The 19,091-nt window shown below is 48.1% G+C and overlaps 6 protein-coding genes across 6 annotated transcripts; 4 read left to right on the plus strand and 2 right to left on the minus strand.

Moving 5' to 3' along the window:
• Positions 1 to 1,536: 1,536 nt before the first annotated feature.
• PEX2_070380 (uncharacterized protein) lies at positions 1,537 to 2,337 on the plus strand (the record flags this gene model as incomplete). Its single annotated transcript, XM_016744309.1, has 1 exon — positions 1,537 to 2,337. One exon carries the CDS (start codon positions 1,537 to 1,539, stop codon positions 2,335 to 2,337), a length of 801 nt encoding a protein of 266 aa, XP_016596981.1.
• A 1,216-nt stretch (positions 2,338 to 3,553) lies between these two features.
• PEX2_070390 (zinc-binding alcohol dehydrogenase family protein) lies at positions 3,554 to 4,757 on the minus strand (the record flags this gene model as incomplete). Its single annotated transcript, XM_016744310.1, has 2 exons — positions 3,554 to 4,082; positions 4,153 to 4,757. The coding sequence occupies 2 exons, from the start codon at positions 4,755 to 4,757 to the stop codon at positions 3,554 to 3,556; spliced, it is 1,134 nt and encodes a 377-aa protein (XP_016596982.1).
• Positions 4,758 to 5,265: 508 nt separating this feature from the next.
• Positions 5,266 to 7,077, plus strand: PEX2_070400 (MDR family MFS transporter; the record flags this gene model as incomplete). The annotated part of the gene is made up of 2 exons (XM_016744311.1): positions 5,266 to 5,765; positions 5,850 to 7,077. 2 exons carry the CDS (start codon positions 5,266 to 5,268, stop codon positions 7,075 to 7,077), a joined length of 1,728 nt encoding a protein of 575 aa, XP_016596983.1.
• Positions 7,078 to 8,285: 1,208 nt separating this feature from the next.
• On the plus strand, positions 8,286 to 9,293 carry PEX2_070410 (RTA1 domain-containing protein; the record flags this gene model as incomplete). The annotated part of the gene is made up of 1 exon (XM_016744312.1): positions 8,286 to 9,293. The coding sequence occupies one exon, from the start codon at positions 8,286 to 8,288 to the stop codon at positions 9,291 to 9,293; it is 1,008 nt and encodes a 335-aa protein (XP_016596984.1).
• A 2,841-nt stretch (positions 9,294 to 12,134) lies between these two features.
• On the plus strand, positions 12,135 to 13,967 carry PEX2_070420 (glycoside hydrolase family 18 protein; the record flags this gene model as incomplete). The annotated part of the gene is made up of 5 exons (XM_016744313.1): positions 12,135 to 12,243; positions 12,299 to 12,361; positions 12,414 to 12,427; positions 12,483 to 12,610; positions 12,668 to 13,967. 5 exons carry the CDS (start codon positions 12,135 to 12,137, stop codon positions 13,965 to 13,967), a joined length of 1,614 nt encoding a protein of 537 aa, XP_016596985.1.
• Positions 13,968 to 14,671: 704 nt separating this feature from the next.
• On the minus strand, positions 14,672 to 17,866 carry PEX2_070430 (putative plasma membrane H(+)ATPase; the record flags this gene model as incomplete). The annotated part of the gene is made up of 4 exons (XM_016744314.1): positions 14,672 to 16,378; positions 16,428 to 17,126; positions 17,188 to 17,411; positions 17,461 to 17,866. The coding sequence occupies 4 exons, from the start codon at positions 17,864 to 17,866 to the stop codon at positions 14,672 to 14,674; spliced, it is 3,036 nt and encodes a 1,011-aa protein (XP_016596986.1).
• Between the last annotated feature and the right edge of the window lie 1,225 nt (positions 17,867 to 19,091).

The raw sequence follows: 19,091 nt of genomic DNA on the forward strand, positions 1-19,091 counted from the left end.
TGAATGATAGAATATGTGAAATACAGGAATAACAAGTTGAACGATGTTGGAACCGAATGCGAGGACCCAAGTAGCTACCACATCCTTAAGTTTTTATAAATTTTATGGAACGAGCGATATCATGGAGCAAGACACTGTTTTTTTAGGAAAGTGATTCCTTCATTTTCATTGGCTGTTAAACATCCGAAGCCACAAGAAACCAACATCCTTCGCGCCATCCCTATGATGGATCCTTCTCCCAACAGGTGATGGATCTCGATTGGTTAGAATACATGGCTAGAAACAGAATAAAATGGCCGAAAGAAAGAAAAAAGAAACAAGCAAATATGAAAAAGGTTGTTTTGATCAAGCTCAAAGGAATTAAAAATCAATACATATGCCTTGTTGGGGGCCAACGAGAGCGCACGTCATTACCGAACGATTGGTTTACTTTGATCTCGGTTCCTGTGAGGCTGTGATAGGGTTGGGAAGTGCGATTGGCCCTCGAGCAGAAGATGCAGCACGCCTTACGGAGCGTGACATTGTTACGTTGCAGCACATGTTTGAGATTGAACACAAGTACACTATCTCGACACGCCGTTCCGCCCTGTGTGTTGATGGACGCATACCGCATTTACTATTTCAGGTCTTAGCGTGATGTGATCCGTTCTGATCTGCACCTAGCCAGATCTGGATCCAAAGCTTCGGTCCGCGCACGGGCTGGTTCTACTCGATCACGTCACGCGTACCACGTGGGTTATTAGGGTTGAATACAAACGTGATTATTTTTTCCTACAGCCATTTATTCTATCAAATTTGACACTATTAAGAATCTGGTATGATTTGCGAGCTAGCAAATCATGCCTAGGCCTGATAAACGGGCAGGTTTGGGCCGGACTTTCTGCCCGTGGCCTTCCTACCGGTCTAATACAGGGCTGAAAAGGGGTTGGTGCGGGGGATTCCACCTGCCCTGCTGTACCCCTGGGGCCGGGCCCACGGCCCCGGGGCGGCCCGCGGGCATCTGCCAAGCCGAATCATGCCATTTCCTTCGACTTATTAACACCTATATTTAGACCAACATCTACACCACCAACACCCATTGGACGATGCACCCTAGGCTCGCGGAACCGAGCCGCGATCCTGCGTTGCTACGCTGATTATGTATACGATAGTAGATAAATTACCATTCATATATCGACTATTCTGTGACATGGCTCCGCTTATGACACCTGCTCTTGAACCACGCAAATGGAAAGCAGTTCGACCAGACCAACCTCGGGAAAACGAGCCTCATGCGATCGCTGTCATCTTCAGAAAATCAGATGCCCTCGACCGGATTCGGACGAATTGAGCAGCTGTGCCCGATGCAGATATATGGGGATACAATGTGTCTATAGCGCGCCATTGCCAAGGGGACGGCCAAGCGGAAGCAGGAAGTCGACCGGCAAGAGCTATAGAACGCCGAAGGAGGTACCTCTTCTGCCTCGACCCTCGCAAACTACCCCGGAACCAATAGACAACCAGGAAACGATATCTGACGAGCTCCAATCAGTACTGATGTCTCAAGATTGTGGCTATCCGGCAGAGACCTGGTTTGAGTCGGATCCATGGTCCTTGTTAGAGACTGCAGCTGACAAGGGATCATTCGCTGATCTTCCCATGGAAACAACATCAACATACACCTCAAGCGCCTCATCTGCTGAGCTATCCTACGATGACATTTTCACAAATTCGATGCAGCAGCTGGCAGCGCTAAGTTCCAGCCTCTGTACGCTTAACACCACGTGTCGCAACGAGATCGCCCGCCTGGAGCTCCAGCCCCAGCTCGTCTCTCATACGAACGCCTTCAATTCCTTGGCGACTTTACTTAGAGCCCTACCGAGCCTTGACGAATACGAGATATACATGGAAGCCTGTCTCGCATCAAAGAGCTTGCTCCTGGTCATGTATCGGCTTCGGCTCTTCGACTCCCCGAATGATGAGGTTTTACCGGCTGCCCTGCGGCATCTTCTCTCTGCGTGTTATGTCCAACTCCTCCACGTGCATACGATTCTGGTCAGGCTTATGTCATATGAGGTGTCGAACTCACCGGATCTTCATCAAGGCGACCCCTTCTCCTTCGCCCGACTTCGCCTGGTGGTCATCTACAACCTTGTCAAGCATCTGCTGGAACACTTACGGCGTGGCTATGGTGCATATGGTCTGACAGTGGCACGGTCGGACTCTCAGCCAACTACCTATACAGAATCTCAAGAAATCAGTCAGGCTGAACACAAGCTATGGAACGACCTCCAGGAGTTAGAAATCTGTCTTTCTCCAAGGTTGCAGACGCCTTCGGTTCATTCATCTGCCGAGTAGCTTGTAATGACTTTCTGTTGAACTTTATGGCGAACTAACGTATTCGGTGAGCGAACCGCCACTGTAAGCGAGCCGCCACTTTCTCTCCGACAGCGCGCCCTACATTGATTTTAGACCATTATTTCTCACCAACAACAATAAATACATTCAATGGATTAAACCCTGGTACGATAAGGGCGTTGAGGCCTTCTATGCCCGAGAGTATTACATTCACTGCATCCAAATTAGCGCCGCACAAGCGTTGGGGAGACTGGAAGCTCAGGCTCGGCCAGAGCAGCAATAATACTTTGAGAAGCCTCAACTGGCCTTCTTATACTCGCCTGGGCTTCCTCTCTAGTAGGACCTTACTCTCGAGGTATCTGCTTCTTAGACTGTCGAACTTTTGCTTCTCTTTCTTATTTACAGCCTCATAATCAAGAATGTATTTCTATATAATTAGAAGCTTATTTATACCCATTTCATAAGCTTAAGACGCGTGGTCAATTGCTTCATCAACAACTTCCAAAGACCTGATTTGGCGCTCAATTATACGCCTCTTAATGTTATTTATATGATATTTGAATTGATGTGGATTTTTAGGTGTTTATAAGTAAGAAAATTATGAATTACAGTAAGAAAGTTATATTTATTAATATAAGTAAATCTCAATCTTATTTATTACTCGATTAGCTTCCTATATTATGATTTTAAAACTGTCAAATAATTGATACTAAAAGGCCGTAAAAGATATAATAAATATAGTAGATTGTTTTCTATATTATTGCCATCTAATATAGGATCTCATCTCGGATAAGTGAAGGGATTGACATTGACAGCTTGGGATCTCACACCAGATTCAGGTGTTGAGTCCAAACCTTGTATGAAAGACATGCTATAATATGGCACAGCGAGCCTGGTAGTGCAGAGGCTCGCAGTATACTGATGCGTGGAAGTTGTGCAGAAGAGGTCACGAATCACCGATATGGCACGCTGTCCTATTGAGTGCTACAGACGACAGCACACACTTATCTAGCTAGGAACGTCCGTAAAGCTCCATTTCTAATTCATCCTTTTACCCATATATTATCCCTGCCACGTCCACATCTACCGCACTACAGTGACGATAAGTCTTACGCAAAATATCTTAGTTGAGTATCGATCTTATTTAGGGCATTATACATGTAGCAACATTGGAAAACGCGGGCATTATATCTAGCTGGATTTCTTGACAAGCGTATCAGTCGACACGGATAACGAGCTTCTGTCCTGAGATCGCCCCAGTACGAATTATGTCCACACCCTGGATGACACCGGCCCAGCTGTCGGCTAGGACTCTGACTGGGTGAGATTTGATGCGACCGTTGTCCAGCAATGTTTGTGTAGCCGCAAAGATCTTCGCACTGAGGGCCCGATCTGCAGCTGATGCTTCGCGCGCGTACTCACCATCCAACGCGACGCGACCGCCGAACATGGTCAGGACCATCAGCCACGAAGCGCGGACGGTCGGGCGCGCAGCTGCCACAGCTTGGGGGACGGGCTCGAGCGCGCAATACCGCCCGCCAGCCCTACCAATTGCACCATAGCACAGCTGGGCGCTGTCTGACTCAGACACGCAGTCGAGCGCGTACGCCAGGCGGTTGCGTGTGTAAGCGCGGATCTCTTTGGCGCAGTCCGGACTGCGGTAATCAAACGCCTTTTCGGCTCCAAATCCGAGGACCAGTGAGAAATTCGACGGCGAGCAAGTTGCAATTGGCCGTAATCCTGCCCTGCAGAGTCCTGTCATCAGCGAGCCGTTTTCAGTGCGACGAAACCAAATGCGAACGCTCAAGGGCTTACAGCTTGAGAAGTTGAATGGCCCTGGTGCCAGTGGCGGTGCTGCCTCCAGATACAAGGACCCACACCGCATTCGGTGTGACATCCGAATCTGACCCGGCCGGCCCGGCCGGCCCGGCCCTGTCGATCAGATCCCCGATACGCACGGGGATCTCTAATTCGCGAAACAAGGCAAGACCCGCGGTGGCCAAGCCGATGCCGAGAGTGGATGCCTCCTCGAAAGTCATCGTGTCAGGAATCTTGAGGAGTAGCTCAGCGGTCGCTCCAACATACTGTGCAAAGGCACCGACACGGGGCTCCAGGGAGTTGTTCCCATGAACGGCCCCAGCAACCCTGTCTCCGATGGAAAGATGACGCGGGGCGTCTGAGCCGAGTGCAACAACGACCCCGGCGAAGTCGCATCCATGAATAGCGCCCACTGCTGGACTGTAATCGAGCATCTTCGCGTCGACGGGATTAATAGCGACAGCAACAGTGCGAACAAGGGCCATATCAGGGGCCACGTGAGGCAGAGGCCCATCTTGGCGCAGAGAAAGCTGACCGGGGCCGGCAACCACCAAGGCATTCTGGCACCGTGGGATTGCAAAGGTGGAGGCGACCGAAGACATTACGTAAAATGAGACGCGGAACACTAGCTCCGCTATCCTTAGGACTGTTGGGACTGTTGGGGCTGAAGTTGTCCCCGTGTTCTTTGGCCGGAAGCTCTTATCTGCACCATGGGAATCGTAAGGCGCGGCAGAACGGACCCCAATATATGACACTCATTAGGTTACATCGTCGTAAGGAAGTAGCACTGCTATTGGTGGTACTGCTGTTGCCTGCAGATGATGCTCGAAGTCGCCGGTCATCGTCCGCGGAGCTCCTCATCTGAATGGCTGAAAAGCGCCGAACGTCAGAGAGACCAAAGAAACCCATAGCGCGAGACCACTTTCCGTAAACAGCATAATCTGGAATAACAATTCATCTCCAGCCGCATATCCAGATCAAATGGTCTCTCCAGACTCCCAGTACCTTGCCAACTCGGGTCAAACATCAGAAAAGTATCGCTTTGCTGCTGTCACGTGATCATATTCTCCTTCCCCGTTCTTGCCCCAAACTCGATTGCGGCGCGTTGACATGGATCCAGCCGTATCGAGCAACTCAGAACATGAGGGGATAATGCAACAACCAGAAACTCCTGAGGCTCGGTCTGAAAATGCGGAAATCCAATCACAAGATGATGGCGGGGACTACACGCCACGCAGAAACATGATCCCCATCATGATTGCACTCTGCGTCGCGTCGTTCCTTGCTATTCTTGACATCTCCTTCGTCACAACCGCCTTGCCGACAATTTCGGCGCACTTCAAGGCTTCTCAAATCAGCTACTCATGGGTTGGTTCGTCTTACCTCGTAACCCAGTCCGCTTTGGCTCCGTTTTGGGGCAAGGTGAGCGACATTTTTGGACGCAAGCCAATTACGTTGCTGGCAATGTTCGTCTTTTTCATTGGAAGCTTGGTTTGTGCTGTAGCAAATAGCATTGGCATGCTTATTGCTGGGCGTGCTGTTCAAGGTGCTGGAGCCGGCGGCGTGATGCTCATCGTGACGATTCTAATAGGAGATCTCGTCAGTCCAAGGTAAGTGACATTGGGAATTCCAGCTATGAAGTTACTTTATGCCTCTAAATACTGCTCCCTAGAATGCGCTGACCCACTTCCCAGAGAACGCGGACTATATTTTGCCATTCTCGGTGGGGTGTATGCCATCGCAATATCTTCCGGTCCTCTCATAGGAGGAGCACTGGCGGAAAATATCGGCTGGAGATGGTGCTTCTACATCAACCTACCGTTCCAGGGAATCGCTTTTGTCCTCCTGGTCTTTTTCCTCCACGTTCATGATCCCTGTACCGAAATTATCAAAGGTTTAATGGCTGTTGATTGGCTGGGATCGATTGCTATTACAGGTTCGGTCCTTATGCTTCTCCTGGGCCTCCAGTATGGCGGTGAGGTGCATCCTTGGAGCTCTGCCATTGTCGTGTGTTTGATACTTTTCGGCGTGTTGGTTTGTGGTATCTTTGTTGTCATCGAGTGGAAGCTAGCCCGTTATCCGGTGCTCCCTCTACGACTGTTCACGACTCGCCCTATTATCGCTCTTTTCGTGGTGGATCTCACGCACGGATTCCTTTTGTATGGCACGGCCTACTTTATCCCATTCTACTTCCAGGTAGTTACTGGAGCAACACCAATTGACTCGGCGGTCTGGTCCCTTCCTCTCGCCATTCCCCTGTCTCTCTTCACCATCGGAACAGGTCTTTATATGCGGAAGACGGGAAAGTACTTATACATGATCATTGCAGGCATGGCTATCTCCACTCTGGGCACCGGTCTGTTGATCAATTTCGGTGCAGAAATCAATTGGCCGAAGATCATCATCTATCAACTGATTGTCGCCGTCGGCCTGGGTCCCAACTTTCAGGCACCGACCATTGCCCTGCAAGCAAGGTTTCCGCCCGCCGACGCGGGCGTCGCCGTCTCCGCGGCCAGTGCAATCCGCGCACTCAGCGCCGCCTTCAGCATCGTCCTGGGCGGCGTCATCCTTGAGAATCGACTCTCGGCACAAAGCGGTCGTCTCATTGTTGCTGGAGTCAGCCCTACGATGGCGGCAGCAATTGCACGGGATGGCGCAACTGGATCTATGGACCTCGTTGCACAGCTCACTCCGGCCCAGCAGAACATTTTCAGGTTGAATGTAAAGGAAAGTCTTGCCGATATGTGGATCTTCTTCGTCGTTCTTTCCGGAATTGGACTCATTGCATCTTTCCTGGTTGGAAGCGAGGAACTTTCCGATGAGCATGTTGAACACAAGACAGGTTTGGGAGTGGAAGAAGCAAATCGATTGGTGCATGAAAAGCCGCGGGTCACTGACCCAGAATCGGCTGAGATGACTTGAAAACACTCCACAACTTGGAGGAGTGCGATACGTCACCAACGCTGGTGACGCATCTTCTGCTTTTTGGCATTCGACAAGAATGCGCATGATTTGTACTATCTTGAGGTTGGAAGAGGAAACAAATTGCCAAAGGAGATTGCTCTGAAATATTGCAAGCGATTAAACTTATCGACCGCATTATCAGGTCCAGCGTCACTGTGCAATAAGCTAAATCTGTAAGAAACCTGAACTACCACTTATATACCTCGAAGAGGACCTCCATTAGATCGTACAAGTTGTGCGCATCTTTCTATTCATATCAGTCATCCGGTGCTGTATCTCCTCTTGTAGAGCCTCTTTCATCTCTTCTTCGGAATCGAAGATTCTTTGGCCTAAGCGTTGCTTTACAACAGCCCAAATACCTCCAACAGGATTAAGATCCGGACTCTGAGCAGGATGGTCCCATAGGTTTTAGATATTGTGGGCCTTCTTGTGCTCTTGTGCTAGTCCATATTTCCTTATCCCATGGGAAAGGCTCTCATTCTCTTGTAAAAGCCATGATTTTATCGTCAATAAGCCGTATAGATTTAACAGCTTCGACGTTTATAGGTAGAAGGTTATCTACGTAGTACTTCTGGGTCATTAAATTACCCCTGAACCTTGACCTCTACCTTATGAGGCTTCCCAGCTTCCTATTCCCTTACTCTTTTGGTGTATTCCTCCTTATCAATCTGGGTGGAGCCCGGCATCGGCCGATAGTTCCTAAAAATAGTGGTGCATCAGGGTCGGCGGATTTTCGACCAATCACAGTCTGCACATGTGTGTTTCTTTGTATTCCTCCTGGGTCCCTCTCGGGGCTATTAACAGTCAATTACCGATCGCCGCCACACGACGTGTCGTGCGGCAGGCAACAGCTTTGGTCTGCCAAGACTAAACTCGCATCAGGCATCAGCTTTGGTCTACTATGACTACACTCGCATCCTACTTTTGAACCATAGTCCGGTTTTTCGTCTCAGCTCACAACACTCTGGCATCCACTCACTTTCTCTGGCCCCATTCTCCGGCCCGCTACGAGTTTGCTCCACCAAGCTAGTTTGCCTTCCTTCTCCGCTTTTCTTTGACAGCTCTGCCACCTCTTTGTCACTCCGACACTTCCTAACCCTAAGCGGAGTCTCGTCCATTCTGCCCTCGACTCAACGCATCTTCGACCCCCTCCCCTTATTACCACTATGTCGTCCCCGGAAGCAGCCGGCCAAAATGATTCCTCCCAGTACCTGGTCTCCTTCGGCCCCGACGCCAATTGCACCCTCGCCCTATGCCCCGCCGATGCCTCCCTCCAGGGCTACCGGCCCACCCTAAGTGCGCAAATCGCCTTCATCGCCCTCTTCGGCGTCTCCATGCTCATCCACCTGGCCCAGGGCGTCCTCTACCGCACCTGGTTCTTCGCCAGCATGATGGCGCTCGGCTGCATTGGCGAGATGATCGGTTACGCCGGGCGAGTTTTGCTATACCAGAACCCCTTCTCCTTTGACGGCTTCATCATCGAGATCTGCTGCATTACAATCTCACCCGTCTTCTTCGCCGCCGCCATCTACGTCTCGCTCGCCAATGTCTCGAATTTTTTGGGCCCCGAAGCTTGCAGGTTTCCGGTCAAGACATACGTGTGGGTGTTTGTGCCGTGCGATATCGTTAGTTTGATCTTGCAGGCCGTGGGCGGCGCGTTATCATCGAGTTCGGTGGGAAGTGACAAATCGGGCGAGTACATCACGCTTGCAGGTCTGGCGTTCCAGGTCTTCACTCTTACTATCTTCACCGCTATGGCGTTGGACTACCTCTTCCGCTACAAATCGTACCGGAAGTCTCAGCAAGTGGATCAACGCCGGATCCTCTCGAAGCGCCTCGGGATCTTTGGCATTTTCTTCTCAGCATCTATTATCTTTATCTTCATCCGTTGCTGCTACCGTATTGCCGAGCTCAGTGAAGGATACAGTGGGGCAGTCTTCCACGATGAGGGTCTGTTTATTGGGCTAGAGTCGGTGATGGTGATCCTGGCGGTGTTCGCCTTAAACATTGCTCAACCAGGTACTGTTCCGTCCCATGTAGGGAAATTCTCGTTTCTAATAACAGTTGCAGGCTTCGCATTCCAGAACCGCACTCAGGAGGCCAATGCAGCCTATGGTCACCATGTTGAACTCGAACCCAGCTCCGAGCCCAAGTCGTCAAAAGTGTTGAGGTGACCTCATGAAGGACGTTTGGGCGAAGCTCTCTGTTACGGACCCACTATGAAGAGTTGATAGAATGGAGAAAGGAGACCCAATCAACTTGGATAAGAAGTGATAGGAGTTTTTACAAGGTCTAAGGCAACAGGATGAATCATGTGATAGGTTACAACACTAGGAGTCACAGGACAAGTATCTCTCTAAAGGAAAGACAACTGCTTATATAGAAAAGGGGTACCTCTTGGATAAAAAGGGAATCTTACTTGAAGAAAGAGGATACTTCTCTATATGAAAAGAAAGGGGAACGACTATGTCTTGCCAAATCGAACTCTTGGAATATCTTGCTTTCCTAAGGTCCTAGGATCCTGAGACCTAGTTCACAGTCTAATTTCCTTCGCTAGCTGTTGTTTTATCAATATAGGGTTTACCTTATAAAACAGCTGCTGTTGAAATAGTATAGTCTGGTGGTGTTTTTATATATCCTGACTCTAAAATTCTTCAAACTAGATTTATCTATTAATTAGATTAAATAAAGATATCTATTTAGCTCTACTATCTTTTTACTGATTTTGAAAGTTTTTATAATGGAATGTGTCTTTTGGCGCAATTGCTATTTCTACGCGCTACATTCTCAATTAATCCATGGTTCTTGTTCGAATGTTCAGCGGAAGGAATTGTTCTCCGGTAGCACTCGCTCAGAGGCTAATCAAGAATTATAGCATGCGAGATAAAAAACCGGGCTGATGTTATCTCGCGCTTAGACACTTAAGGGTGAGTCCCGTGCGATGGATTGGAATAAAATTACAGGAGCAATGAACAGGGATCTACGTTTGACGTAGCCAAGTAGATAGGGGATTGTGCTCATTTTATTGGGTAAAATAGTCGAGCTGAGGACGCACAGGCTAGTGCGGGAACACCCTTGTAGATTATAAAATTTTCGCCCTTTATCGTAGTTTAGACTGCGACATCGCCCATGGACAGGCGGGTGGGCATTGCCCACGGGCCTTTTAATGAGCAGGAAGTGGGCCCTATAGATAGGCCCCTAGGCCTTTTTAGTAAGTAGAATTTCTTAACCTTATGGCTTATATTATTTATACATTTTTTTCTATTTTTTTAAGTTATTTAATTATATATATAATAACTTAATACTACTATCAATTTTCTAACCTTAGTAAGAAAAATAAGCTATACAAGCCTTTATGTAATAACTTAATATCATAGTTAATTTTCTAATTAAGGTTAGAAATAGATTGCGACATCGCCCACGGACGGGCTGGTGGGCCTTGCCCATGGGCCTTATGTAAGCGGGCGATGGGCCGGGCACTATGGATACGCCCATGGACGGGCCCTACCCTTAGGGCCCACGGGCCGTGGGCGTCGTGGGCGCCCGTGGGCCTTTTTAGTAAGCAAAATTAGCTTAACACGTGATTTTTATTGACAGATTTCAAAATATTTCAACTATATTTGTGTATTTCATACACTTACACTAAGAATTCCGGATTTTTAGTAAGATATATTGAAATATATATAGTATAATTTATAATATAACTTAATTATTTATATATTTAAGACAACTCTGTATAACGGTGGGCGTAGTGGGCGTGCCCGTCGTGGACGGGCGATGTCGCAGTCTAGTTAGAAATACGCTTTAAAAGCCTTTATATCTTGTACTTTACAACCTTAGTCGACCGCTCGTTCCATTCGGACACTCTCTCGAGGATTCTTGTCAGCATTAATAGTCATCCATAGATGTAATGGCACGTGATCCAATCAGGCTCAGGGACGTGCTCAGTTTTACTCTGAGATCAAAAAGCGGCAAGGGCTAAAACGGGAAGGGAATGGTTTCAAGTGCGAGTCATTATCCGATACATATGTGATAGTGCAGGTGGCTTGCATTCTGCAGGGGAATTGTATAAATTAAAGTATGCTTTAATTAATTTCATTACTTAGATTTATAACAAATAGAAAGTCAAATAATATGGGATAGGCCTAAACTTAGGTTATTATATATTTATGTGCTTATGTTCAATTCGTTGTAGTATTGAGTTCGTTGATATATATTTGCGAGCTCCAGCCATTTAATGTTCCACACAATGTTCCTCGACATCTAAAATTGATTTCCTATGTTGCATGTTAAAAAAAAATTTGCGAGACAGAGAAAAAAAAAAGACTTGAATATTTAACAGCTCAAGCTTAAGAAATTAGGGGTTAATTGTGAATATTTTGTTTTGCAAGGGTGGGCAGAGTATAGTTTAACTAAATGGCGTGCCAACGCCCAGATGACCCCCGAGATGACCCCTAGGGTGACCATGCAGATGACAAAGGAAATAGCCCCTGACGGTGATGACCGGGCATAGAGTATGGTCTCTACAACAGGATAGTCAAATGCTGATGGCCTAGAACTTGAATTTACACTCACACATGCTCATCCCTCGGTGCATTCTTGGGCCTGCCCTTAGTCCCCTGACAACAACAATGGAATGTAGACCAGGGCAACGAGCACATCTCACAATCCTGTGAAAATTATGATCAGCCAATATTACTTACACATTGTATCCATTCGAGACCGAGGAATGACTCCAAACCTTCTCTCAGATCGCTGGCGTGGAGATGTGGATCATACCATGCGCTGAGGGCACCGGGTTAGGCACCTGAATGGGAAACTTAGCGATTGTTTTTTGGAGAATGATGAGGAAAAATATACAAAGTATACTATTTAATGATCCGCCATGCTCATTCGGGATGAGGCCCGGTGTTCATGTCGTTTCTACCCTTATACATCCTATAATCCCTTATATTAATTTAATCCCCGAAACCTAATTGTATAACCCATGAACCTACTATATTGAGTTTGCCACCATGCGTCGCTATCAGGGCCTCCTTCCTTGGTCTGTTTTGCTGGCTTCACTTGGAGGAGCACAGGCGAAGCTGGACTTGGACTCGACCAGCAACATCGTTGTTTACTGGGGTAGGTGATCATGCATTGTTTGCGTTGATTAATACTTACATGAGATATACTGAAGGGCAGAACTCTTTTAATGGAAAGGGAGATGAGGCCCAGCAGCCTTTGGCATACTACTGCGATAGTGAGTGAACCATATATTTTCAATGTGTTGGTTGGCTAACACGAGACTATAGATGACGATATTGATGTATGAACCGGATCATCAGGAAAGGTGGAAATTTTAGACTAACAAAATGATATAGGTGATACCGATGGCCTTCAATATGATGGTCAATGGCCCAGGAGGCGCTCCAGAGATTGATTTCTCCATTACCAGCAAGGACTGCGATGTCTTTGAGGGCACTCAATTGAAGAATTGTCCCTCAATTGGGTAAGTGTTGCGATATCCCGTGTGCTGGCAATTTGCCAGGAGGCTAACATCATCCAGCAAGGACATTGCGACGTGCCAAAAGAAGAACAAGACGATTCTTCTTTCAATCGGTGGAGCCACTTATAGCGAGGGGGGCTTCAAATCTGAGGAAGATGCCAAGGACGGCGCGAAGCTGATGTGGGAGACTTTTGGCCCCAAGCAAGAGGGCTCCAAAGCTCTTCGTCCCTTCGGTGACGTCGCCTTGGATGGGTTCGACTTCGACTTTGAGGCCAATGTCCAACACATGGCACCCTTCGCCAATGAGCTGCGCTCGCTAATGAACGCAGATAAGAGCAAGCAGAAGTTCTACTTGACAGCAGCACCACAATGTCCCTACCCCGACCAGGCAGACAAAGAGATCCTCAACGGCCCTGTGTATATCGACGCTATCTGGGTGCAGTTCTATAACAACTTTTGTGGCGTCCACAACTTCAACACCGATAGCTCCATCAGCAAATACAACTTCGAAGAGTGGGACAACTGGGCTAAGACGGTGTCTAATAACAAGGATGTCAAGGTCATCATCGGCGTTCCGGCATTCACTACCGCGGCTAGCACAGGGTATATCCCTGCATCGCAGTTGGCCAAGGTGATTGAATACACGAAGAAGTTCGAGAGTTTTGGGGGTGTTATGATGTGGGATGCTACACAGGCATATGGCAATGAAGGCTTTATCGAGGACGTTCGAAAAAGCCTGGGCCCTGCGAATGATTCCGGTTCGTCGTCGCCCGATCCGGTGTCAACCTCGGCACCTACCTCTACGTCCACTGACTCAACGAAGACAACAAAACCCACGGACCCAACCACAGCAACAAACCCAACTACGACAACCACGACAACGATAACAACAACGATAACGACGACTATGTCGTCTTCCAATGCACCCGACTCCTCACACTCGTCTTCCTCCTCCTCATCTGCTTCTGCTACGCCCAAGGGAGTTGAAGGAACCAATACCTCCGATGAACAAAAACCCACCGTTACAACAACGACTACTGTCGCTACCAATAGCGCAAGTCACAAGCCTGAAAACACAGAGGCAAAGCCGACTATTGCTGCATCCACATCTGCTGAGACAACTGCGGTCCCCACCTCGACTGCTAGCCCACAGAATGAGAACAACCCGAACAAGGATGACTCGCACGATAATTCAGATGATAAATCAAAGGATGACAACAATAGCAAGCCTGTCATCTCTATTCTCGGCACCGACCTTCTTAGTTTGCTGGATGGCATCCGGAAAGGGAACAAGGTCGTTAGCGGCGTCGCCCATGATCTTACTAACAATCTCCGACATGCTCAGCGTAACCGTACCTGAGAGTTTGCGGTTGTTGTCAAGGCCGGCATCGTCACAGACGAGCCTCATTCCCATTGAGGGTTTGTGTGTGTCACATACCATGGATTTACATGGTTGGACTGTTGAGCATGTGAAGAACCTTTACGATCAACTTGGCGTTATTTCAGACTTGCAGCACTTCTATTTGGTCGGTCTTTTGGCTTTTTTATTAACTTTTATACCCTTCGACTCTATCTTTAACCCACCTAATCTCGGGCGTACACTCGTTTATATGATACCCATTATTTAATTTTGCTTTTTGAAACTTTGGAACGTCACGCCATCTGCATTGCTTTGTGTTTTTCCGAATTGGGTCACTCTTTAACCTCATAATCATACAATGAATACACAATCATTACGTCCGAGGGTACAGCTTGTTCTATATATCTGAAAAGTGACATTTTATCACTTGGCTTCCATCTATAATAAATGATTGAATTTAAAAGACATAAACCAAAGGTATTTGAGCGCCATTAGAATACTTGCAAGCAGATTCAACACATTAGAGATTAATAAAGAAACCGCCATGCTCTCGTACGTTGTCCCCCGAGAACACGCCATAATACTAACGTTCATCACCATCGACAATACCCAATTAGGCCAGGATCAGAACAAAGCCAACTTCCAAGATCCAATGATAGGCAACTCCGGACTTCATGCCCTTCTTTCATTCGATATCCCATCTCTTACTCAGCCTCTTCCTCCTCCTTGCTTGCAGTCAAGCAGAGCCGGCCCTTCGGTGCACCTCCTTCCTCGTACTCAACCGTAAGACGAGACAAATGAGCAAGGATATTCTCAATCTTGACTTCCCCTTTGTCGCGCTGGACACGACCCAGATTGTCGAGCCACTCGATCTTGTTCAAAACGAAGTACACCAACGCAATGACAATCGATACACCAAGCGAATAACCCCAGATTCGTACAACAGTGACGATGTCGGTCCAGCCATTCCTGGTCTCGACGAAATGACTTTCGGGCTTAGTCCTCATGTTCTCGTTGGTAAACCAGCCAAACAGACAGAATATAGTAGCCAAAATGTCGACGCCAAGGATTGCGGCCACCAGGTGGATAGATGGCCATGTGTCGATGCCGCGAGTGACGAAAATTAGCCAATTTTCTGTAAGAGCTACTTCCAAGAACAGAATCTCTTGGATAGATCCCCAGTTTTGAACGATGCCTCCGGATTTCAGGAACATGCTTCCTCGAATAACCCACGTACCCAAGGCGAGAAGCACACCAAGAAGGCAGGAAATGAACCAGATTTTGGGAAGTTGCCATTCAACAGGTCGCAAGTCAAAAGATGCATGATCATAGGCCACTGCAACTGTCGCAAGATCAGCGAACAATGCCAGGAAGACAATAAGCTCGACACGAATACTTTCATTGAGGATGATCATCGAGGTCACCAAGTAGATCTCAAGGTGCAAGCATAGTGCAATGCGGTATTGGATATACGACTTCATGCGGTGGAAAATTTGACGTGCGACCTTGATAGAGTCGATAATGGTCGAAAGTCCAGGCTCGAGGAATACGATATCTGATGCAGACTGCGCGGCTTCCGAAGCACCTTCAACGGCAATGCCACAATCGGCCTTTTTAAGAGATGGTGCGTCATTTACACCGTCACCTGTCATAGCGGTCAAGTGGCCTCGTTCTTGCAGCATTTGTACGACTTGGTATTTGTGTTCTGGGAACACCTCAGCAAACCCGTCCGCTTTTTCAACAAGATCACTGGCCATAGCACCACTCAAGCCACCGTGAATTAGCTTGTCGGAGTTATACACCTTAGTCCCTAAAGCCAACATCTTGCAGGTTTCTTTCGCAATGGCAATAGCATCACCGGTGAGCATCTTGACGCTGATGCCGAGGTTTTGCGCCTCGCTAATAGTTTGGGCAGTGTCTTCTCGGGGCGGATCAAACATAGGTAGCATTCCAAGCAAAGCCCAGTCTTCTCCTTCCTTTTGAACAGCAACACCAAGAGAGCGGAAGCCTCGATGGGCAAATTCTTGGGCTTTAGATTTGTATAAGTCAGCAGTCTCCTTGGAGCAGCTCGTCAATTGAAGCACGGCTTTCGGAGCGCCCTTGGTGCAGGTATACCGAATGCCGTCACAGGTAGCAATTGTGACAATGCGTTTTGAAACCGGATCAAAGGGTGTGAATGTTTCAGTTGACCAACCCCGTCGCAAGATTTCTCGTGCTCTTGGGTATTGTCTAAGCGTCAAGATTGTCACCTTATCAATCGGATCGAGAGATTCAATATTGTGCGAGGATGCGAGAGCAGCAACGGCGAACATCCAATCAACATCGACGCCTTCAGCTACATAAGGATCACGAATACTCAGTTTGTTTGCTGTGAGAGTTCCGGTCTTATCGGAACACAAAATGTCAACACCCTACTTCGTTGTCAGTTTTTGATGGTAGTCCGAGGTGATGCAGACTTACGGCCAGGGATTCAATTGCGGTCAGCTTTTGCACAATGGCTTTCTTTTTCGCCAGATACGCAGCACCAACAGCCATGGTGGTAGTGGTCACAACAGGTAGACCGACAGGCACACCGATGATCAACAAAGATAGAGTGTAGTGAAGCAAAGTCTGCTGACCGGGGGAAGCAATAGGAATATGACGGAAGAATCCACCAATCCACGCAGCGAGGATCCAGGCCATGACAAGAATCAAGAGAGATGTTCCGATGTTGTCCATGACAAGTTCAAAGTGGCCAGCACCTTTAGCAGATTGTACCATACTTGCTGTGCGGCCAACGAAGGAAGTACTCGCACCCGTTTGAACGACTGCATAGGCCTTGCCACGCTTGCAGCCAGTGGTATAAAAGATCGTATCTCCCATATAACGATCCACGGCTAGCGACTCGCCGGTGATGGCGGAGTGGTCACAAGCCAAAATAGGATATCCACGTCTGCGAGCCTTCTTCGCCTGGTGTTCGTCATCCTCCTTAGCCTTGCCATCGCCTTCATCCTTCTTCTTGTCGGTTTTGGTTGGGTCCTCCTCTTCATCAGACTCGGACCCTCCACCGAGCATACCCTGCTCTTGAAGTTGGTTAAACTCTTCCCAGCCATGTTCATCCTTCACGTCACAGATAACCCTGGAGTCCGCAGGCACGACTTGGCCTTCACCAATAATGACCTAAATTATTGATTAGAGCCTGTTATGTACCAATCTTGCAGCCAATCCAGAAAAAACTTACTACATCGCCTGGAACCAACTCTCGAGCAAGACATTCTTGTTGGGTGCTGTCACGAATAACCTGCGCGCGCAGGGCAATGTCACCCTTGAGACTCGCAACCACATCAGCAGCCTGCTTCTCCTGATACCAGCCCACTGCCGCGTTCAGACACAGTATCCCAATAATGACACCGAAGTCAACCCAGTCTTCTAGACCGGCAGCAAGCAAAACAGCCAACTCCATGACTATGCCCAAGTCAGCGCGGTAGTCAAGGAAGGAGTGATATGGACCCACCGTAGAGAATTGGACCCTGGAAGTAAGACAGGATCTTAGCAATGGGATTCTCCTTCTCGGATGTCAACTCATTCCACCCCGCCCGACGACGACGCAGTGGAACTTCATGGCTAGAAAGTCCCTCTCTGATATCCGTCATGGTCCACTCATCGGGAAACTTGCCAGCTTCTCCCTCGACCTTTCTGACGTGGACCTTTCGCTTCTTCCATGGGGCGTACCATACTCGTTTCTCGACCACTTCGCCCTGCTCTTCATCCGCTGCATTGGCATCACGGAATGTCGAAACATACTTCACAAGCTTGCCATACTCGTCCAGACTGTTCCAGTCCCCGCTCAGAGATGCCCGAGAGATACGTGAGCTACGGCGACGAGCGTCGGCACGCCCGGCTTTGCCCTCGCCGGTCATGGATGTCTTTCTAAGTCAGATCAAACTTGTTCCAACACAGACAAACTTGATAGATACATACCTGTCAAAGGAGACAAGATTATTGATTATGATGAGAACGAATGCACGAAACAAAAAGGATATAGAAATGAAGGAACAATGATATCAAATAAAATGAGTGTTTCCAATGTTACATTCGCGTCTTGCCACCTTCAGGATGACAAGAATCGAAGATGATTGCGATATTATCTGGAGTAGAAAAGAAAAAAGCTGCTTGCTTAACGAAAATTTCCCTTTCAAAGCAAATCATGCTGACGTCGAGCTAGGAACCCCCCGGGACAGACATCTCACACCAACGCATGTATGCTTATTTGGTGAGTCTCCATGCTCGGCACTTGAAGGAAGATGAAGTCAGGCAACCAGGTCTCAAAAGGGACGAGCCGCGGACGACCCGAAGAATTCCCGCCGGATGTCGATGCTAGAAGATTGGTTCAACAAATCCAGACGAATGATAGAGCAGTTCGGTCATTGCTAACATTAAAAGCAGCTAGTGGTGCAGGCAGGTACCTGAATCGACTTCAAGCCAATAGGGCATTCACCCATGGGTCATGCAAGGTCTGCCCTCGGCAAGGGCTAGAACAAAGGTGACCGAGAAAGACCTTGGAAGGTTCAGGGCATGTGTCTATGGCCGCAGGATATTGTGCTGTATTGGAATTATCACAGATATAAAATGAAACATGCACAGACTATTGTCAATCAGTCCCAGTCAGCCCGGGACAATCATTGGGCGTATGACATGGTAGTTATAATACCACCCGATCCCGAAGCAACCGGGGAATCCAAGGACAAGTGAACGAACTAGCTAGGCACAGTTTCTGCTGTGGAAGGCGAGCGGCTCTCCGGATGTCAACAGTGTGCATATCGGTAAGCTTTGACGTCATGCGCGCCCATTCCGCTGACAGCCGGCCGGCGGAATTGACATCCATTCGACGCCAGTTTCATGATTCGTCAGGAGAAACCAAGCTGTCGGAAATCGAACTAGGTAGCCCAGGACGTAGAAAGTATAAGAACTATAGTAATGAACAACTTGCCTAGGGGGGCTATTGTAGTCTGCTTTGGTCACACGTGACCCTGTTCAGCCCTACACGAGACGTTGAGTCTGCCCCAAAACAGCCCATGGTATCATCCAATGCCCATACCTGCAGTCAAATCACGCGTGAATGCCTATATGATTGTCTGGTAGAGT

This window comes from Penicillium expansum (genome assembly GCF_000769745.1).
Source record: "Penicillium expansum strain MD-8 chromosome Unknown contig230, whole genome shotgun sequence".
NCBI classification, from domain to species: Eukaryota; Fungi; Ascomycota; class Eurotiomycetes; order Eurotiales; family Aspergillaceae; genus Penicillium; species Penicillium expansum.